At 33.6% G+C, this 21012-nt stretch overlaps 1 protein-coding gene and 1 pseudogene across 1 annotated transcript; both read right to left on the bottom strand.

The window, feature by feature from the left end:
* Positions 1 to 298: 298 nt before the first annotated feature.
* LOC125866109 (protein EXORDIUM-like 5) lies at positions 299 to 1618 on the bottom strand. The gene has a single exon (XM_049546404.1). It carries the CDS (start codon positions 1559 to 1561, stop codon positions 503 to 505), a length of 1059 nt encoding a protein of 352 aa, XP_049402361.1. The 5' UTR covers positions 1562 to 1618; the 3' UTR covers positions 299 to 502.
* Positions 1619 to 8469: 6851 nt separating this feature from the next.
* On the bottom strand, positions 8470 to 20828 carry LOC125864159 (uncharacterized; annotated as a pseudogene).
* Between the last annotated feature and the right edge of the window lie 184 nt (positions 20829 to 21012).

The raw sequence follows: 21012 nt of genomic DNA, 5'->3' as shown, positions 1-21012 counted from the left end.
ATCGAATTTTAAAATACCATACCATATTGTATCATGTTGAATTCTATGCCACATTTTAATAGGCGATTTATAATACACGATTCAAATTTAATCATTACTTCAATGCGGCGTGAAAAATCAAAATACAATAAAATATTGCAATATAATATATCGAAATAACTGTTTCTAATAAAATTAACTTAATGTGTATTAGGAATCACCAAGAAATTTAATAAATATCCTCTTTTTACATTGGTATTACGATTTAATGGAAAATAAATCCACAAAAAAAAAGAAAGACTAAAATAAAAATAAAAATAAAAATAGAGTAATAGCAACTCCCAAAAGGCCAAAAACCAGTGGGCAAACCGCTCTGAACCATCTTCTCCATTTCTTGCACCGCACAGACAGAAAAATTGTATAATGAGATTTTACTCTGTTTCTGTGCTGTGCAATCTCCATTTTCGCTTTATTTGGAGCTTTTTTAAGCTAATAATCTACAGATATGAGTCTCCATTATTCATTAGTCCATCGCATTGGGACCAGCACAAGCTTTGAGAATTGGGCTCCAGATCCATTGCACCAAAAACTTTCTTCCTCTTCTTCCATTCAAGTTGTAAGTCCGGCCATCTCTGTCCTTCATTACCTGCCCCATATACCCTCCACCGCCCCCTGTACCGTACAGCCCCTCACATAAATCACCGATTTCCGTCGGAGCAACTGGGTCCTCCCCTGCATACCAAGCGTTTACTAATGGATTTGACGATAGCTCAGCTAGTTCGTGACCTATAACGCTTATCATCCCGTCTACTCCAATATCACCGTTTGGGGATTTCAATGCACCAGGTCCATTTCCTCCCATGTATCCCGGAACAGCAAATGGATATGCACAGACTTCAGGGCATTGCTTACCGGAATTCCCAACCCAAGCGTAGGGAAGTGTGTAACCTACTTTTGATGCGAAGGTGAAGTAGTGAAACCCACAGACAGCGCGGCAGAAATCCTGCATCGTTACGTCGACGGAAGTTAAGACTAGGTAGATTCCTTTCTTGTGGTCGACTGTAAAGGGTTTTGATTTAACAGCTTCGGCAATGACGTCTTGAATTGAGAGACGGTTGAGGTGGGTACCTTGGGAGTATTTACGATCGGAGTATTCTCCGGCGATGAGTACAGATCGAGAAATGTTAGCTCCGGTTTGATCGGTGTATAAGGAAACGGTGCTCCACCACTCAGCAACTGAAGGTGAAGGCGCAGCGCGATGATTGAAAGTGGAAACGGAAAGAAGGAAGTCCTTAATGAGGAGTTGCTGCGACGGTGCCCATTTCCCGTACCAAATGAGGTAAATGTTGATCGGAGAAGAAAGAACTGGACCCATATGGTAACGAAGGTTTACAAGGTCTGAAGAACCTTCAAATTTCTTGTTCGAAGACAGTGTCCTCGGAGGGAGTTTTGGGTTGAAGAAATTTGGGTTTTGGAGATCAAGAGTTTGTTCGATTTTGGATCCATTGTTAGATCCAACCTGAAGGACGATAAACAAAAGAAACAGATCCAGTAAAGTTCCATACATTACGAAAGAAGACATGAATGGAAGAATAAGAAGAGTGGGAGCTTTTGAGGGTAAATGGGTGAGGAAGAAGAATGGGTGGGGGCAGATTATATAAAGAGGGATTTTATGGGGTTTGGGTTTAAGGAGGGAAATTGGCTGGAGACAGCTGCCATTGTTGTGGGCTCCAAGCACCACTCCTCCCAAAAGGCTCTTGATTCCCTTGTTACTTTCAGAATATATAATCCATCTAGTTTAGACATTCAAAAATTTGGCTGATTGATGGAACTTGATACCCACCAGACAAATTGGTCGATTGATGTAACTTGGTATACTCTATTCGAAAGAAAATAACGTATGTATTAGTTTTGTGTATTATAAGTATTTCGCTTAGTATATTTTTTCAGCTTATGTATAACTAATGTTTGTATTACTAATACATTATTGTGTATAGCTTTTTATGTATTAGTAATGCATGATTTCTAATACATATATTAGCATTAGGGTTGTGTATCGATTGATTCAATTCGATTTTAAAGTTTTATCAATTTGACTTATGGTTATTGATTTGTAGACATGTTAAACCATTATAGAACTATTGAGATATTGGTTTATCGGTTTAACCATTAAGATTTAATACAAAAAGAAATCATTGAAAAACACTTAGAAATAAGGGAGAAAAGGCCTAAAATAGTCTCTCATCTTTGGGTTAAGACTCAAAGTCATCCTTGAGTTTACACATTGAGCATTAATAGTTCCTCATGTTTGCAATATTGGTGCACTTTTGGTCCTCCTTCAAAATTTTGCATATTTTTTAACATTGATTTTATTCATAATTTATGTATGGAATGTTTAATCGTTATTTTATATATTTAGTAGAAATAATAACTTAATGTGAGAGATTGTGAGAAGAAAAACAGTTTATTTTGTTTAGTAGAATCATATTGCAGGTAAAGTTGAGAGGTTCATCATGACGATTTCACGTATAATAGTACAAATTTTTCTTTTCTTGCAATGTCATATGTTAAAATGTTCTTTCTTTAGCTGCAATAATATTTATATTGAACAGAACAATGTGTTCTTCTTCTCACATTCTCTCACATATAGTTATTATTTCTACTAAATATATAAAAAGACGATGGCACATTCCTTACATAAAATTATGAAGAAAATTAATGTTATAAAATAGACAAAAGTTTAGGGGAGGACCAAAAGTGCACCAATATTGCAAACATGAGTGACTATTAATGCTCCATGTGAAAATTCAAGGATGACTTTGAGTCTTAACCCAAAGATGAAGGACTATTTTGGGCCTTCTCTCAAAATAACGTGATGAACCAAATGAGTCATGCACATGAGTTGACAGATTGTATCATGCTCAAAAGCAAAACACGCGCTTTGTAGAATAATTGAGAGTTTGAGACTGCTAGAATTAAAAGAGTAAACTTTAGGTTTAGCAAACATAAAAATTATATTTGTATGTTATAGTTATAGTTTGTATAATTGCGCTCCATAGCAAACTTTATGTTTGCTATGACTATTAATATGTATTATTTCGGTATACATATACAAAAAAACCAATTGTATAATCTGTTTCGGTATACATATACAAAAATCAATTGTATAATATGTGTTTGATTAAAGCGAGAAAGAGAAAAAGACAAAAGAAAACTAGGCAGGGAAAAGTCTGTATTTGTATAATTATAAGTGTATAGGACGAAAATATATGTATTTGTATATACAATTTTCTCTCGCTTTATACAAACACAATTTATACATTTGTGTTTGTATAAAGTGAGAGTGGCGAGCGAGATTCTCTGGGGGAGAGAGGTGAACGAAAATATATGTATATATACAGTTTTCTCTCACTTTATACAAATACAAACAAATTTTATATATTTGTGTTTGTACAAAAGTGAGAGAGGCGAGGGAGCCAACGAGAAACGAGAGTGGCGAGCAAGAATTTTAGGGAGAGAGGCGAATGACAACAGTTTACTACGAGTTACAATTAAATCAAGTTGTGGTTATAACATTTAATTTAAATTAATTGTTTGCTATTTTATACAATTTTCCCATAAAAGTATGAAACTAAACTCTAAGTCAAGGATTTTATATACTAAATTGTATAAATATAATTATTTAATTTACTATTGAATTATTGGTCATATAACTCATTAAAAATGTAACCCAATAATTAAGAAAATTAAATTATTACCAAAATCGCTAAATCGATAACACATTATAAACCAACAATAAAAATCTGGGTTATCGATTTCGGTTTGATTTTGAACAACCTAATTAGCATTATTAAAAAAATAATAGTCTTCAAAACTTTTTCCACATCACGTCTACCATATTTGTGGAGAGTATTTTTGTTAACAAGTATTATTTTTAAAAAATTATGCAATGCATACTCTTTTTAGTACACCAAATCAAACACTACTAAAAGAAAAATCTCAACATCACCAATACACTATATTTTGTGTCGTTTGCATGCATTAATTTTGTATACTATTAGTATCTTGTTTGGTATACTTTTTTAGCCCATGTATAATTAATGTTTGTATTTGATATACACTTTATTGTGTAGTGAGGTGTGTAGTATTAATCAGTGGTGGAAGCAAGATTTTTATTCAGGGGGTTCGAATATAAAAAGTAAAAATGCAAAAAGGTTGATTAAAAGGAGCGTTGTGGCAAAAGACAAAAGACAAGATTAATTTTAACTAACTAAATTTTAACTCGTTTTGTCATGTTCCATTTAATATTTTTTCCTACTTATGTCTTGCTTCATCAAACCTTTTTAAAATCTATTGTACTTTTAGGAAAAAAAATACATTAGTTATTTTTGAGTTGTAGCAAAACTTCTTTTCAAAAGCTGAAACATAACTTTCTCTAAAAGCACTTTTGAAAATTTTGGCCAAGCACAAATTTGATCTCTAATATTGACGAGAAAAAAATTGAATTTATTAGCCAAACACAAAATATTAATCTACAAAATAATTTTTTTGTGAAATCACTTCTGATAAAAAGTACTCCTCACAATAACAATTTTTATAAATTTGGCCAATTTCGCTATTAATTTTGTTGTTTTAACGTTTTAAATATATTTATTACTAGGAACCTATTCTTATTCTATATTATATCCTTCATAAAATGATATAGATTTTTTTACATAATTTATATAAATATTATTTATGAAAAAAATCAAATGTTATATTAATTAATACTCCATCTGTCCCAATTTATGTGACACTTTTCATTTTTTGAGAGTCAAATAATTTTAGTTTGACAAAAAATTTACGCATGGAATTTTCAAAAATTTTAAATGAAATTTATATATTTGTAAACTATGTAAAAAATACTAAAGGTCAAAATAATTAAAAGATATATGAAAAATTCATAGGTCAAAGGAAGACTTGTTTGAATCTTGAAATTTAGAAATTGTCACATAAATTAAAACGGAGAGAATATCAACTTTTATTAATTCTCATCAAACTTTAACTCAATTTCATATAAGCTTTAGTGATTTTGTATGGATATTAACCTTTGTAAAATCAAATCAAACAACCTTTCGAAAGTTGTGGGCTAGGCATTGGGAAAAGACAAAATCAAAACTTATAACTAAAAGCTCTGAAAAGACAAAATTTAAGCTAAAATTAAATATAAGCACGATTAGCAATAATCGAACCTGGAACGTTGGAGTCATTCTGAGCACTGAGCTACGCGTCACAGTTGTGTTGAGAGGGTTTATTTTAATATATATATACTCATAAATAACAATTTTAACCTTACATAAACAATGTAATTTTTTAATTGAGGGGGTTCGGTTGAACCCCCTCCCATCCACCTAGGTCCCCCCCTAGTATTAATACTATGAATTTTATGTGTTAATAAGGGGTTTATTTGATAGAGTGTACGTATTAGTAAAACTAATGCATACTAAAGTTTTGTGTATTAGTAGTACTTTATTTGCTAGACCTTTTCAAGTTATGTATGACTAATGTATTCACTCTATTGTGTATTAAAGAGTATATTACTAATACCATGAATTTTTAGGAATTAGTAGTGCAAAGAAATTTAATGTTGCATTAACTTTATTAAAGACTCAATTACCTCTCAAATCCTTTTTTACATCTTTTCCATCATAATTGTGGACTATATTTTTGTAAATATTTTTTTAAATATAATGCATGTTATTTTTAATACATTAAATTAAACAATGCATACAAAATCATTTATGTACTAATTACAAGCATTATCATTACAAGCATTATCAATGCACTATATGTAGCACTATTTTTATACAATCTATCACTCGACTCATAAGATTTTTATACACTCTACTAATTACAAGGATTTCAACACATGCATTGGATTAATGACATAACTATCCCTCAAATCCTTCTCAAAATATTTCTCATTTCTCAAAGCTAAAGGGTGTGCGAGTATTTTTATAAACAAATATGCTTTTAGAGAAACTGTGTGATAAGTCCGAGACTCATTTAGGGCTTTGTTTTGATAGTTTTAGTGTCCTCAAATGTCTAATTTATGCTCTAAACTGATGTTAAAGTGTTGATTTGCAGCTATGAAGGCTAAGGATCAAGGCAAGGACATGACCGGACAAAAAGGAACTAAAAAGCTGAAGAAGTGAAGAAAAGCGATCCTGGTGATCGCCAAGACCACTCTGCAAACTGTCGAGTGACTCTTTAGCTCACCCAAAATTCCAGCGTGCCAGCCTTGGGGAGAAAAATCAAGTTGGTGAAAGAAATGGGCATTCGGTAAATCGCCGATCTACTCCGCGATGACAACTTTGATCGCCTAAAGTCACAGATCCCTGAGGACAACTGACCAATGCAAACCGGCGATGTATTGGAGCAAACGGCGGATCACCGACCTGTTCAACGAAGCCCGACTTATCTCGCCCAATGGCCTTTTAGGCCATATTTTGGGCAACTATAAATTGGAATTTTAAATGAAATTTGAGTAGTGACTGCCAGTTCTCTCCAACTTATTGCAGTTCCCATTCTAGAATTAGAGTTTTTCAGTTCTTCTTGTAGACTTTGAGCGTTTCTAAACCTAAGTTTGAGAATTTGCAAGTGTGTTTCTGAATTTCCTCAATTTGAATCATTGTAAAGACTTGGGAACCTTTACCCAGATCATGGCGAATATATTTGGTAATCGTTTCTCTATTCTTATGATGTGTAGTTAAAACCGCAATTCTTGGGGTATGATTATGTGATTATGGGCTGAATTAACTTATGGGTATTGATTATTACTAATTTAAAAGCTTAATTAAAGTGGGTTTAATTGATAGTTGTGTTTTAAACTAAGAATTGTAGTTGCAAATACAATTCGAACTTAGAATTCTGGCTAGCTTGAAAAAGAGGTTTTAGAATCAAAGTTTTCAATTGATGATTGTAGTTATTGGGTTGATATGAGTTTAGCTCGAAAGAGTATATCCTAATCTCGATTCTACCTATCTAGCTCGAGAGAATAGAAGAATTAAGGTATGGGTTGTTCTTATTTGCTAAACTTGTTGATGTTCGAAAGAAATCACCTGATTCGTGATAGTTGTTCGAGAGAAAACTATCTCACTTATAGTCTAGACTACCCACTGATATTTAACTATTTATTAGTAGTTTCAATTGCCCATATAGTGAAATTTGCCTATAATCGATCACATCTCGAGAACTCATCTCTATATTGTTATTTCTTTAGTGTTTGATTGTGTTATAACTGATAATTACAAATCCAAACCTCCTATCTGACATTCGTTGTCACCCCTATAGATTTATTTGAATGTTTTCGATAATTTCTATTCCTATAACTAATTAGACCATATTTGCACTTCATAATTGAATTTGAACATGTACCACTCCTTGTGGGTTCGACCCCAACCTTTAGGTTTTATACTAGTTAACGATCGTTTACACCTACAATTGGATAAGGTGTACTTGAAACGTTAATCACTGTACAAAACTTGTTATTTCTAATGTATCAAATCAACATCGTATAAGAAATAATGACAACATAACTGATATAAGCATTACTAATTCTCCATATTCAGCATTATTTTTATACATTTTACCAAATAACTCATAAATCGATTCTGAGTATAAAAGTGAAGAAAACTATGAATGGTGTATATAGCAACAACAAAAATATCTAAATACAATTTTACAAGTGATAATTGGATAGATACATTCATTCTTTCAATGTTTTTTCTTGTTATAACGATAATAGTCGTCTTTGAAGGACTTTTGAGTACTCATATTGTTCTTTCTTTTTATCGTGAACAGTACAATGATGGTTATTATATTGTCTTTTGTCATTACTATGTTCATGCACATTATGATTTTGATTTTGATTTTGTCTTTCATATCAACGCAACATGCTTCGAACCCAATCTCTAATTAAAGAGGATCTTTTTTATCCACCGACCATAACTCTCGTTGGTATGATTTAAAGTTTTTAATGTAGTTATTTATTTCATTCACTTTAAATTTTGTATGATTTTTAAGAAATAATAATTAATATGAATATTATGATAAAATACCTATATTAATTAATGTATAGTTTCAAATTTTGAAAATTGATTTGTATAGTTTTACACGACTATAATGTTATATAGTAGAAAGGTATGGTCCGTGCTAAGCACGAAACCAACATGCATGGTTTCAATTTCTTTTTGTCACAATAACAATTCAACAATACAAACAAACTAAACACAACACCGACCTTCTTGGCTAAACCGCTGAAGTTAACATTAGCAAGACATTTTTGTGCTTGTTTACATAATTGAATGAAACAGAGAATTTTTTTACGTAAAAAAAAGTCCAAGATAATTGCAATTGAGTTGCCTATTACACCCTATCTTATCCATAGTTCAGAAAGTTCAAATTTGCAATATTTATACCATCCATAAACTAACTTCACTCTTCATCTAGTCATACGCCGCGAGCACAATCCAACTCATTTTTATGAGACAAATGATTCAAGTAAAATCTGCAAAAAGAGAAGATCAAGTCAATTTACAAATGTTAGAAAAATGCACAAATGAAAAATCTAGTAAATTACCAAATATAAGCACATATTAAGAAAGGGCAAGTGACATTACCTAACAATCACTTGATCAATTGTTTTACTTCTCAAATTTGGTGAAACAGTTTTCACATTCATAGTAAAAAAAATGGAATATACCTGATAATCTCCCAGCGTGCGCGTTTTGAGTCCAGCAGCACAGTAGTCAAAGTAGTACTCCCATGTCCTGATGAACTTGTCATCAAATCCCAAAGCATGGATTTGGCTAGTGACAATGTTATTGATAGTCAAGTATCAGAAGTTGGAATTGATCAAGCTACAAATGATTCATGAAGAAATCGAGTTTACTCAACAGAGAAGGCTAGTTGTGGACTTATATTGGCTTTGTTACCTTTTGTTATTCAGGAAGTTTTTTCGCCAATATCTCAGTGTTTGATAGTAATGAACTCTTATATCTTTCAGGTGCACTACACTGCATTTATATCATTTATCAAATACTTCTGAAAGATTGACAAGCATGTATGCTAGTGCAAAATCACAAATCAACTCTTTGTTACCATAGTCTGGATGCAGCAGCCATGGCTGATGTTACTCGACTTAATGCAGTCAAGCATCCACCTGGGAATATATACTCTTCTATGAAGCTTGCATTGTTCCTGTGCTCGTCATACATCGGGTCTGGCACTGAAATGAACTAAAGAAAGCCAACACTTGTAGAAATCAATACAAAAAAACAAGTGCAAGAAATAAAAGGGAAAAATATAACAAAGTGAAAATAAATGTCGTGTTGGAAGAAGATTAACCTTCCTTAGATTTTTGTAAGACAAATTAATGAAATTATCTTAGTTCATGTATTAGCAAGAGAACTTGAGTGATTTGAGAGTGCTCATTCTCTCTTAATTTTCTAACAATTCAACGAAAGAAGTGAACAAAGATTAAACTTTGATTCATTACCTGCAGAACTAGAAGGCCATCTTCTGTCAATGCTAACTCACAACGACTAAAGAATTCTCTTATGAACTCGTGACCAACATGTTCTAACACCTCGCTGAAAATGATTATTAGTACAACTATAACACTGGCTCAACATGTCATGTGTAATACAATATGTACAAATATTGATGGATAAAAGCTCGCCATACTATAATATTCGTGTCATATTTGTCCTTATTTGACATTTAACGATAGTCACATAGGAGAAGCGTAATTTGATCCTGTGGAAAAATTACTGAATTGAAATACTAATCGATACACTAGTTCCAAAATTACCCAAATTTGGCTTCAAGTCTTAGGCAGATCAGATCGTCTCCTGCTAATCATATGTTAGCTTGTCTAGGAGCTCTTTATAATTTGCCTTGGTTTATAGCAATTATACTGTCGTACAAGCTTCATAGACATTGTAGTACTATACCTGAAGACCTGCTTACTCAACTATCAACTGTGCATACTTCAGTTGCTGCTCGGAGAAAGTTATAGCAGTATATTTACATCCTGTTTGCTTGACAACTTCCACGGCATAACCTCCCATCCAAATCCAATCTCTAAAATGTGATGTTCTTTGCTAATTTTTGCCTAAATAGAATAGAAGCAGAATCAAATTTATGTAGAAATTGGTGACGACTTTTACTTAGTTGATGACTTAACTTTTCAATGAGAACAAACATTTTTCTCAGTTGTGATCTTCATCCTCATTCTACAAAAAATAAAAAATAAAATTAGATAATCATGCAATGAGATTAGAGAACAGGACGGAAACTTAGCGAAACATAAATAAGAAAAAAGTGGCAAGCATTTTAAAGTTTGAGAGTTAACCTTGAATATATCACATGAGTATAACATTGTCTCATCCATAAAGAGTGAGAAGAGTTCATTACTCTGGAAAGAAACAATTAATACCACACTGCTTACCATCTTTACAATGACATCCCATTTTACATCACAGGAACTGGCAAAATCATGATTTAGTACTTCAATTACCAGGTCATAATGATGAGAGATATTTCTAAGAGCATGAGTAAGGGTGTTTCGATTTGAAACATGTCTGTTAGAACATGAATGGGTTTATACAATCCTATTAGAATAGGAATAGATTTACACAATCCTATTAGAATAAGAATAGGTTTATACAATCCTATTAATAATAGAAATAGGAATACAAATAGGAATATGAATAGGAAATAGTATCCTACTTGGTAAATGATTGCATTCTAGTGTCTATAAATAGGGTCTCAATGTAATAATGTAAACAATAACAATTCAATAATATTTTTTTCCTATATTTCTCACATGGTATCAGAGCCTCTACGATCTTGGTAGAAAATCAAAGAGCTTCCGCTGCCGGCGGGTGGCTATTACTCATATATGTTACCCGCCTGGACAATGATTACCGTGTATCTTTCATGTGATTATTCTCATATCTAATTTGTGTAGCACCGTGCCATCATTTCGGTGATTACTTTCTTATATTTAATTTGTGTAGCACCATGCCTTTTTTTCGGTGACTACTTTTTCATATTTAATTTGTGTAGCACTGTGCCATCTTTTCGGTGACTACTTTTTCATATTTAATTTATGTAGCACCGTGCCATCTTTTCGGTGACTACTTTCTCGTATCTAATTTGTGTAGCACCGTGCCATCTTTTCGGTGACTACTTTTTCATATTTAATTTGTGTAGCACCATGCCATCTTTTCGGTGACTACTTTTTCATATTTAATTTGTGTAGCACTATGCCATCATTCCAGTGACTACTTTTTCATATATAATTTGTGTAGCACCGTGTCATCCTTCCAGTGACTACCTTGTTTTGCATATCTGATTTGCGTAGCACTGTGCATCTCTCCGGACTACTTTTCATATTTAATTTGTGTAGTACCGTGGATTTTTCCAAACTATTTTCTCACATCTGAGTTGCACAACATCATGTGTCTTTTCAGTGACTCCTCAGATTTGATTTGCATAGTTCCATTCGTGTTTCCGGTGACTCCTTAAATTTGATTTGAGTAGGGTTGTGCCATTATTCCAACTCTACCCGCATAATTTTTCTTTTTCAGTGGGTCGTGCCATTATTCCGACCCTACCCATATTATTTCTCTTTTTCAATGGGGTCGTTCCATCAATTTTAACTATCCTATATAATTTCTATTTTCTAGTTGCGTCGTGACATCATTCTGGCCCTACCTATATAATTTTATTTCTTAGATTGTGACCACTTTTAGCCATCAAATCTAATACTCCGGCATATGAGCATATTTCGACCAATTTTTTGGTGACTTGTTTAATATCAACTCATCCATTGATTCCGACATGATCCATATACTTTATACTAGATTTTGAGCACTTTGTTGCTCAGGCGGAATTTAGTTGCCTTGTATGTCAATTATGTGAGTCACTTTATGGTATGAAACAGTATTTGCATGTTTGGTTTGGATAGTTTAACACTATAATTTTATCACTCTGTGTTTTATCGGCATTATTCATCTAATTTAGTATTTCATGAGAAGATTAAGCACAATGAGATTGACTGACATTATGCATCAAATCCAGTATTTAATGAGAAGACAAACATATTGAGATTGACTGTCAATTTTGTGAAGTCGACTGATCAACTTACAAATATCTCACCAAGCCCCTCATTGGTCCTCATATTAATTACATATGTAACAAGCTAGGTACATGAATTGTATGCACTAGCTTGAGGGGGAGTGTTAGAACATGAATGAGTTTATACAATCCTATTAGAATAGGAATAGGTTTACACAATCCTATTAGAATAAGAATAGGTTTATACAATCCTATTTATAATAGGAATATGAATAGTAAATAGTACCCTACTTGGTAAAGGATTGTATTCTAGTGTCTATAAATAGGGTCTCAATGTAATAATGTAAACAATAACAATTCAATAATATTATTTTTCTATATTTCACACAATGTCGAAAGAAATATTTTGCAGATGCTGCTGTAAGAAGCAGTGGTGTCCACCAGCCTCCAGAGCTACACGAAGTGATGATCAACTTTAACATATGAACAGAAGTTTGTGTTTCTTGATCTCAGTCAGTAAACTATTTTACCTCTTGGCAGATTCTTTCAAATCTCTGTTGGCAATAAATATTTGCAAAAAAACCATAAAGTTAAGAACCCGACAAAAACTATTCACAAATATATCGCGTCATTCCCCACCATGATAAGATTAAGAAGACCTTCATGCTTATCAACGAAAGAGAAATACCCATGAATAAAGGCATCAACAAGGCCTATGTCAGCTTGAGTTGCAACCTGTAAGATATGTTACATAATTTGTCAAAATTAAGAAACTTTTCATTATTGTTTCGGGTATAATTTTTTAAGAAATTCCAAATTATCTTCCAGTAAAACTGCATACTACGAATTTTAAGAGAAATTTTTAGTGAGCATTTACTCTCTATGCCTTGGAAGGTGAAAATTGTACCTCCTTCTTCCAACTAGCTATATACCAAAACATATAAAGTTACTATCCAGATATCTTTAATTATTAGAAAAGAAACTCAAAAATCTCCGAGTAATAAATTACTATCATCTCTCACATTATGCATCATGTTTGAATGTAACTTTTGAAAAATCTAGCAACAATGAGGCGTGCTCCAATTTTAGGGTAGGTTAGTACCATATGCTTGGGGTTATCTAAAATACCAAGGATGCCATCTGCAGCAACCACACCTACATGAGGAGGACCAAAAGGTAGGCAATCATCCAAATGAGACCAGAGGGACAACAAAAGTTGGAAATCTATTGAGCATAAGGTGATATTCCAAATTGTTTTCAGAGTAAAGTGATTCTTAAAGTTAAATTTGTTGAGCTTTTATTAGCAGTAGTACTACCTTTAGTCCATTCGCATGGAAGCCATATCCTGAAAGTATTGAAACAAAAATAAAGAGTGAAACACAAGGCGGAAAACAAAGTTTGTACACTCAAAGAAAGCTAAGACAAATCAGAACAACTCAAGCTACAAGTGTTACCGGTAGGTTTCCTATGGAAGCAAGGCAATGACTAAACCTATACACTAGCTAGGCTGTTGTAATCAGTTGCTTGCATAAAGTATGAATGGAAAGAATGAAGAGTCAGAAATTAATGAAGCATTTTTTGAAAAAAGAGTAAATAGAAACGTAGTCCTTTTATCTGTGAAGAGTCATTATAATCTCTTAATAGATTCAAACTTATAAACTGCAATTTCCAGGACTAATGTAGAGAGCTATAAAAAGTCTACGGAAAGACACTTTATTGTTTCATACTGTAGGTTCTGCAAATAATTTAAATGACAATAGTAAGTGGTGCAAACTGCAAAATCCTTCCAGTTGCAGTTAAAGGAACTGGTTCTGTAAATTCAACATAGTTGAAGTCTAATAGCTGACATACACGATAACATGTTACAAAGGAACATTTATCTTGAAACAACTCTCCATAAAAAGAGATATATACCTTGATATTATCCACAAAACCATATTTCTCTTTTCCCTTCGATTTGATGTAGCTCATGTTGACACCCAATTTTGACCATCCACGATAGGAATTAATTTTGAGCTTCTTAAAATTCCAAACGATTATAAATAAGTGACTTAATAAAATTCAAAATATTTTTTCAAGTTATTCTAGATAGTTTTGTCACTTTTTATAATTTTTAGATAATATAGATGTTTTACACAATTATGTAGGTAAATTAGTATATTTTATAAATATTTGAAAATTGTCTCAAGGAGATTTTAATTTTACTTAATTAGTTGGCTAATTGGTTTAGTTAGTTAATACTTATATTTTGAGTTAATTAGTTTTTAATTAAGTCGGTTAATTTTATCTTGTTAAGATTAAGAAGCTCGTTAGTTAATTAATAGTGATTCATCTTATTTAATTTTTAGCCGAATTCACTAACTAAATCAATTTGGCTTTCTCTTAAACTTTGGTTGGCAACAATTGCAATTATTTGGGCCCTTCTTGTATTTTCCAGCAGCCCAGTCTTCCCCTCAACAAAATTCCAAATAACCCAGGCCCAACACCCAAAACTTTCAGCCCACAACACAAAAGATCCATACATACAACACCCAACCCAATTCCAATAAAAGATCCACCGCCTCTGCTACTCTTCTTCTTCAGAAAAATAGCATACGAGACCCAAAAACGCTCCAGCAGCCCAGCAGAAACGAACACGCAAGCCAGGCAGAAGACAACAACTTTGTTGTCTCTTTCCTCCGATGTCCCTCTCAAATCGTACAGTAGCAGTAGGGCACGCGTCCTGCGCCTTTCCTCTTTCGGAATGAGTTGAAACTGCGAGAAAAGAGTGTTTGTCAAAATTGGTGAAAGAGTTTTTGTTTTTGAATTTCGAATTTGGGCCTTGGTCTGCGGGATTTTCGTTTTTCCCCCCCATTTTTTGAATCCTTTTCCCTTCTATATAATTACTCTTATCACTGTTGAGCAGGGGGGAATTTTGGAGAAAGGTTGGAAAATTTAGAATCAAGAAAAAGGTTGGTTTTTTTTTTTCAGAAAACAAATTTCTACTTAAGAAATTTGAGCGATTCTTTAGTTGAGGAAAAATTAGACGTTTTTCAATAGTACACTGGTAGAAAAGAAACATTCATATAGAAATATAGCTACATAGGGGACAAAATCCAAGCAAAAGGGAGGACTATTCTTCGGTCCTAGCTTCATTCACTTGGCTCGTTCCTGTTGGAATTTCTTTCGAGGTTTACGTTGGTGGTGAAGTCGCTGCTTCTCTACTCGTTTCTCATTCCTGTTCGCTGTACCTTGAAAGGTAACAATCTAATCCCAACCTATGTCTCTCTTATTCTTGGTATGCCGGTTGTCTGATCCTTGACTCCTTGAGCGTTTAAATGCTATGATCTGGGATATTTTCTAACTGATTGTTGGCTGTAAATCGTTAGTATGGATGGTCTGTTCATTTACCTAGTCCATTCATTTCGATTTCGGTCTTTGCTGTTTGAGAGTGGATGCTTTCCTTTGAGGTCGAAATTACTTTCCTGAATCTAGGGTGCTGCTCATCTCGGTCTGTTATACAATGGTTGTTTCATTCATTTAGTTAGCATGAGTCCTGTAGATTGAATAGTCTTGCTTCTTCTGTTGTATGGTATTTATTCTATATGTGTTCAATGAAGTAGTATGGCTCGTATTCTAGTTACTTGCAGCTCCAAATCTCATTCATATTATTGTTAGTCGTGCAGTCCCTATTGCCTTGTATGTTGAGTCATTTTTCTTAAGTTATCCTAACTTAACTAAGATAAGAGCTAAGTTGATAAGTTGTTAGAATATTCACTTAGGACAGCTTTGTTTTGTTTCGTTTTCTAACTGTTCTAAGAAAGTTTTGATGTTTGTATTTCTTTCCCATTTTTTTTATATGTACTTTGAAGCATGTTAAATTTTGAAGGGATAAGAGTTGCATGTCATTTACAATGTCCCTTTTTTAGTTATTAGCATGGTTTACCATTTTATTCATGCCATGGGGCATATGTGTAGTATTGCAGTAAGCCTATAAGCCTGTTGCTAAGTCTTTTCACTTTTTTAAAAAATGCATATCCACATTTCCTTCATTTTTGAGATCGTCAGGCAAAAAAAAAAAAAAAGAAAAGGGTGGAAATGCTAATACTTTCAGGGGTCGTTTGGTTTGAAAATGAGTTATGGTCGGATAAGTTATGTTGGGATTAGTTATGATGGATAAGTTATGTTGAGATTATTTTTTATTGAGTGTTTGGTTTGTTGTATTCAAAATAATAAATTTTAAGAACAATTTATTTGTTTACAAAAATGTCCTTCATTAATATAAAAAGTGATATAACAAAAGGGTTGAAAGAGACATTTTTGTCATTTACCTATTTTATCCCGGGATAACTTATCCCGGGATTACTATACCACCCAAAGAGAGGGATAACTTATCCCAGTACTAATTATTAATCCCGGGATAAGTTATCCCGAACTTGCCAACCAAACAACAAAATAAGCGGTACTATAATTTAATCCCGAGACTATTTGGTATTATCCCTCACACCAAACGACCCATCATTGTATTATCTCATTCCCTCTTTTATAATAAAATGATTGTTCAACTACACAAGATTTTAATATATTAATTCGGTGTAATCCCTTTCTATGTTTTTGGTTTACTCGTTTGATTAAGTTGGTGTTAAAGTTCTTTAAATATGTTCTTTTCTCAAGTCATTGAAAAAATTAAATTCACTAACATATTTTTCCTTCTTTTTTTTTCTTGTTGAATGTAAACCCCTCTTGAGTCCGTGGGGACTCCACTTCTCTACTTTGCATTTCGGGTGGGCCATAAAGGCCCCAAATCCTTCTCTCCTTTCGAGTCGACCCCCCTAGCAAGCTGTGGACTGGTGTACAGGTTGAAAGCAACAAGATAATGCTGGAAATTAAATTTTCAGGCTTCGGAAAAGTCGAAAAGAGGCTGATATACCTGCTGTATACACCAATATACAGTCAGAAAATATCACATACAGGGCAAAAACGTGATACAGGTTGAAAGGCGGGATTACAACGAAAAGGGAGCTGAATTACAGTTCTCGGGAGTTAAAAAATTGAGTTATATACACTGATATACGGGCAATATACAGTTTGCATACAAAAATAAGAATTGGGCCAAAGCCCAAAAATCAGCAGATTTTGGCCCAATGTTCTGGGCAGCAACAGGCAAAAAAGGGCCCAAATTATTTTCTCCTTCTCTCTATTATTTGATTGTATTTACTTTTGTTTATTTTACCTCTAACCTTTTATTTGATTTGGTTTAATTTGATTAAATTCCCAAAGATGGCCATTTCTCGTCATTTTTTTTACATACTTAGATTAAAATAGTTATAATTTTATACTGTGCTTAGAAAATTCCCCTTTAGTTCATTCCCCCTTAAAATAAACAAAAAATGATAAAAATAATAATAGTAATAAATAAATAAGTTAAAATAAAATGAGTTCTTTTATTTAGTTAAGATTTCAAAAAAAATTAGTTAAAGTAAATAAATTATTTTACTTAGTTAAAGTTTTTCTTTCAAAAAAATTAGTTAAAATATAATGAGTTCTTTTACTTAGTAAAAATTTTAAAATTAGTCAAAAATCACTTTTGGTCTAATCGCCGGTCAACCGCAAGTTAGCGGGCATTCCGAGAGCCTAACACCTTCTCGGAATGTACATTTGAACTCGAACCCTTTTTCAATTGATTTTATCTGTTTAAGTCTTTTGAAAAATCCTGTATTTTTTCTTGATTTTTTACTAAAAATTAAGTGGCGACTCTGTCCTTTTGGGAAACCCAATTTCTCTTAAACCATAAGTTTAATCGATTTTTCAAAACTCAGTCATTTTCCTTTTACATATATTTTTAAATAAAACAGCTCACATGAAGCTGTTGATGCAGCAACTGAGAGGACTGGGTAGCGTGTTGTTCACTTAAGCAACATATGCAATGGTGAGTGAGGAGGATCAACAGTTACTAGATAAGGTAACTTTGAGTCACCAAGATTCTGTAAATTTAGACATCTCATAAATTAAGAGAGCAGTTACAAGAGAAAAAACTCTCCACTACAGAGCATTATCTTCTATTTTCTATAGAATGTCCTAAAAATCACTGGATAACACACTTGGATTATATTGAGCCAATATGTCACACATCCTCTATTATTCATAGTTCCAAGAAAGTTACAAGCACTCCATGTTGTCGGGTTGTGAGGTAGGAATGTTTTGTCACAATGAAGGAAAACATCACTGTCACAGAGGAAGAGAAAATGATTTTGCCTTTTAACATCATAAATATTGTTAAGACTATGGTATAATCCACCAACTTCCTTCTTTTCAACCATTCAACAAGATAAGTCGTGCTCGTGGGTAGAATTTTATAAGGTGAAACGATTAAGTATATTAATCTTGGTCTCCAGTACAATTTTCATATTAGCTTAGAAATCTGGCAGCTGGTTGTAGCTGTTAATTGACTAAAACCAGCCACCATTTAAACATGCATTTAGTTTGCACTTCACCAAACCACTAATAGAATACAAATATAAAAGTAAATTAAAGAGGAAGATAAACAACATAAGTGACGTCAGTATATATATAAAAATCCAAAAAGATAAAAGTAGATTAAAGAGGAACGAAAGCCAAGGTATTCCAATAAATGAGACGAAAGTACCTATCGATATACTGGAAAGCACCCAGTATTCTTGTTTCATCGCATGTTGCCTCTTTGCCTAACATTTTCAGAGTACTTGGAGCATCTGCATCCATGATGCATCCATCAAATACTTCTTTGGCACCATAATTGAAAGCAATGGTACAACCTGCAAAGGCTCTTTCATTTACAGTAGAGTCACGAATAGTTTGTAGCTATCTGATGGTAGCAGAAGAAGTTAAGTGAAGGCTTTTCCTTTGATAAGCACGGCTCTATCTAGACCACTATCACTTGAAAAGAATATCATCAAATGAATATAAACTAAGAAACACATGTTCTTATACAAATCAACAAGCTAGAAGCCAAGATTAGACAACATAATGTCTTTTGATCTTCAGTCGAATCCACTAATGTCTCAAGTTAGCCTTCACCCCTCCCCCCAAACATCCTCATCCTTTATACTTGTAACAAAATACAAATGTATGGTCGTAAAATAGAGGGAAAATGAATGTGGTATATTAGGAATTCCATCAAAGAAACAACAAAGTAAAGACAAAAAGCTATGTCCTATTAGTCACTGAGGTGGGTGCAAATATTAGGTGATTTCTTTCAATCTTCATCAATTTTGATTTTACCTTGGCAAAGGAACATTTTAACCACATAAAGTGACAAGGTTTATACAATTAACAAATTGCCCTTAAGCCTATTCGTTTTCCAACAGATATATGCCCCATCTACTATTATGAAAAAATAAATAGCACAACGAACTCTTGCAAGAGGTCAAAAGATATAATCAAGCTAAACCTTCTTCATTTGTTGTTATGGAATTTACTTTACAACAAGTTCTTATTTGGCAGCCTCTCTTTTCCAGCTCCTCCTTAAACCTGCGATACCGTCATCAAATCACTCTCAAGGATGATACATGCTTAACTTGACAAATCACGTGAATTAAAATTGGTAATTACCTGAAGTTCTCCTCAGGGAAATAGCAACAACATTAAAGTATCTATTAATGAAAAATCACCTTGTTTATATGTAACCGCCATGTAACAGTGAGCAATTGAGGGAGGCCAAAGAGCTGTAAAGAAAGAAACAAAAGCACCCTTAGGCATAAAGACAATAAAATGAGGANTTGACAAATCACGTGAATTAAAATTGTAATTACCTGAAGTTCTCCTCAGGGAAATAGCAACAACATTGAAGTATCTATTAATGAAAAATCACCTTGTTTATATGTAACCGCCATGTAACAGTGAGCAATTGAGGGAGGCCAAAGAGCTGTAAAGAAAGAAACAAAAGCACCCTTAGGCATAAAGACAATAAAATGAGGAATATGAGTAAATGCAAGGATTCAAATTCAGTATCTTGCATGCAACACATTCAACAAATGGCTATAATCAACACACAAAATGCGCTATTTGAACAATAGACAAGAGGAAAAAAACCTGCAGAAGATTGTGATCATGGTAGAATGGAAGAATTTGATACGCAGAAAAGCCCAGTACTCCTGCTAAGGGACAGGTCCAGATTGAAGCACATATTGGAATCTGTGGAACATATGTGTTTATCGTTATAGCAAGGACACATTTTTGAATGAACAAAAAAGCCAATACAAGTGTCAAAATCAATAACAATGGCAAACAACATTGTCACCAGATAAGCCTTCTGAAATAATCACGTGACTTAATAAATTGCCCCAATGTTTCATCACTATCAATGTCAGGATTGTTGTACCACGGGGCTCGAATCGGAGACCGGTGCTGAGTTGGAATCCCATTCTAACTAAGGGTTCTTGTGGTTCTGAAGGATCCAACTATAGGAGAACCAGGAACGGAGGGCTTTCCCCCTTCCACCCGACTCTTTGGTCTTAAGAGCGCTGATTTTAAGAATGAGTCATTGCCCTTCTCCGATCCTGACTGCCCAACCTGAGAGCGGACAACTAATGCGTTCCACTTATTGAACATGAGAGAGTACTGGCTTGTCGCTGTGGATGTAAGTGTTCCCACGAAACGAACCGATGCCACATTCTGCTAGGATACTGGCTGGCGTTGGTCTCACCGTAGTGACAAGAGTTCCAGCTCGATGACTCACCCATTCCCTCTGTATGTCCAAGCGCCATCCATTTGTGAATACAACAACCTGCCCACCGTAATCAAGTAAGAGTTTCAATATTCACTAAGCTTCCTTTCAATTATCCCTATAATAAGGAAGACATAGTGCTTGTTGATGGCCACGATTCCAATATGACCCTCTGCTTAAGGATGAAAGAGTACTTCCAACGCAAATCTGGTTGGTAGTTCTAA

Source organism: Solanum stenotomum, chromosome 5 (genome assembly GCF_019186545.1).
Source record: "Solanum stenotomum isolate F172 chromosome 5, ASM1918654v1, whole genome shotgun sequence".
Classification (NCBI taxonomy): domain Eukaryota; kingdom Viridiplantae; phylum Streptophyta; class Magnoliopsida; order Solanales; family Solanaceae; genus Solanum; species Solanum stenotomum.
This window is presented reverse-complemented; position numbering and strand designations above follow the sequence as displayed.

Bases quoted from the DNA above. Each gene is read 5' to 3' on its own strand.
- LOC125866109 (XM_049546404.1), bottom strand. From the start codon at position 1,561: ATGTCTTCTTTCGTAATGTATGGAACTTTACTGGATCTGTTTCTTTTG.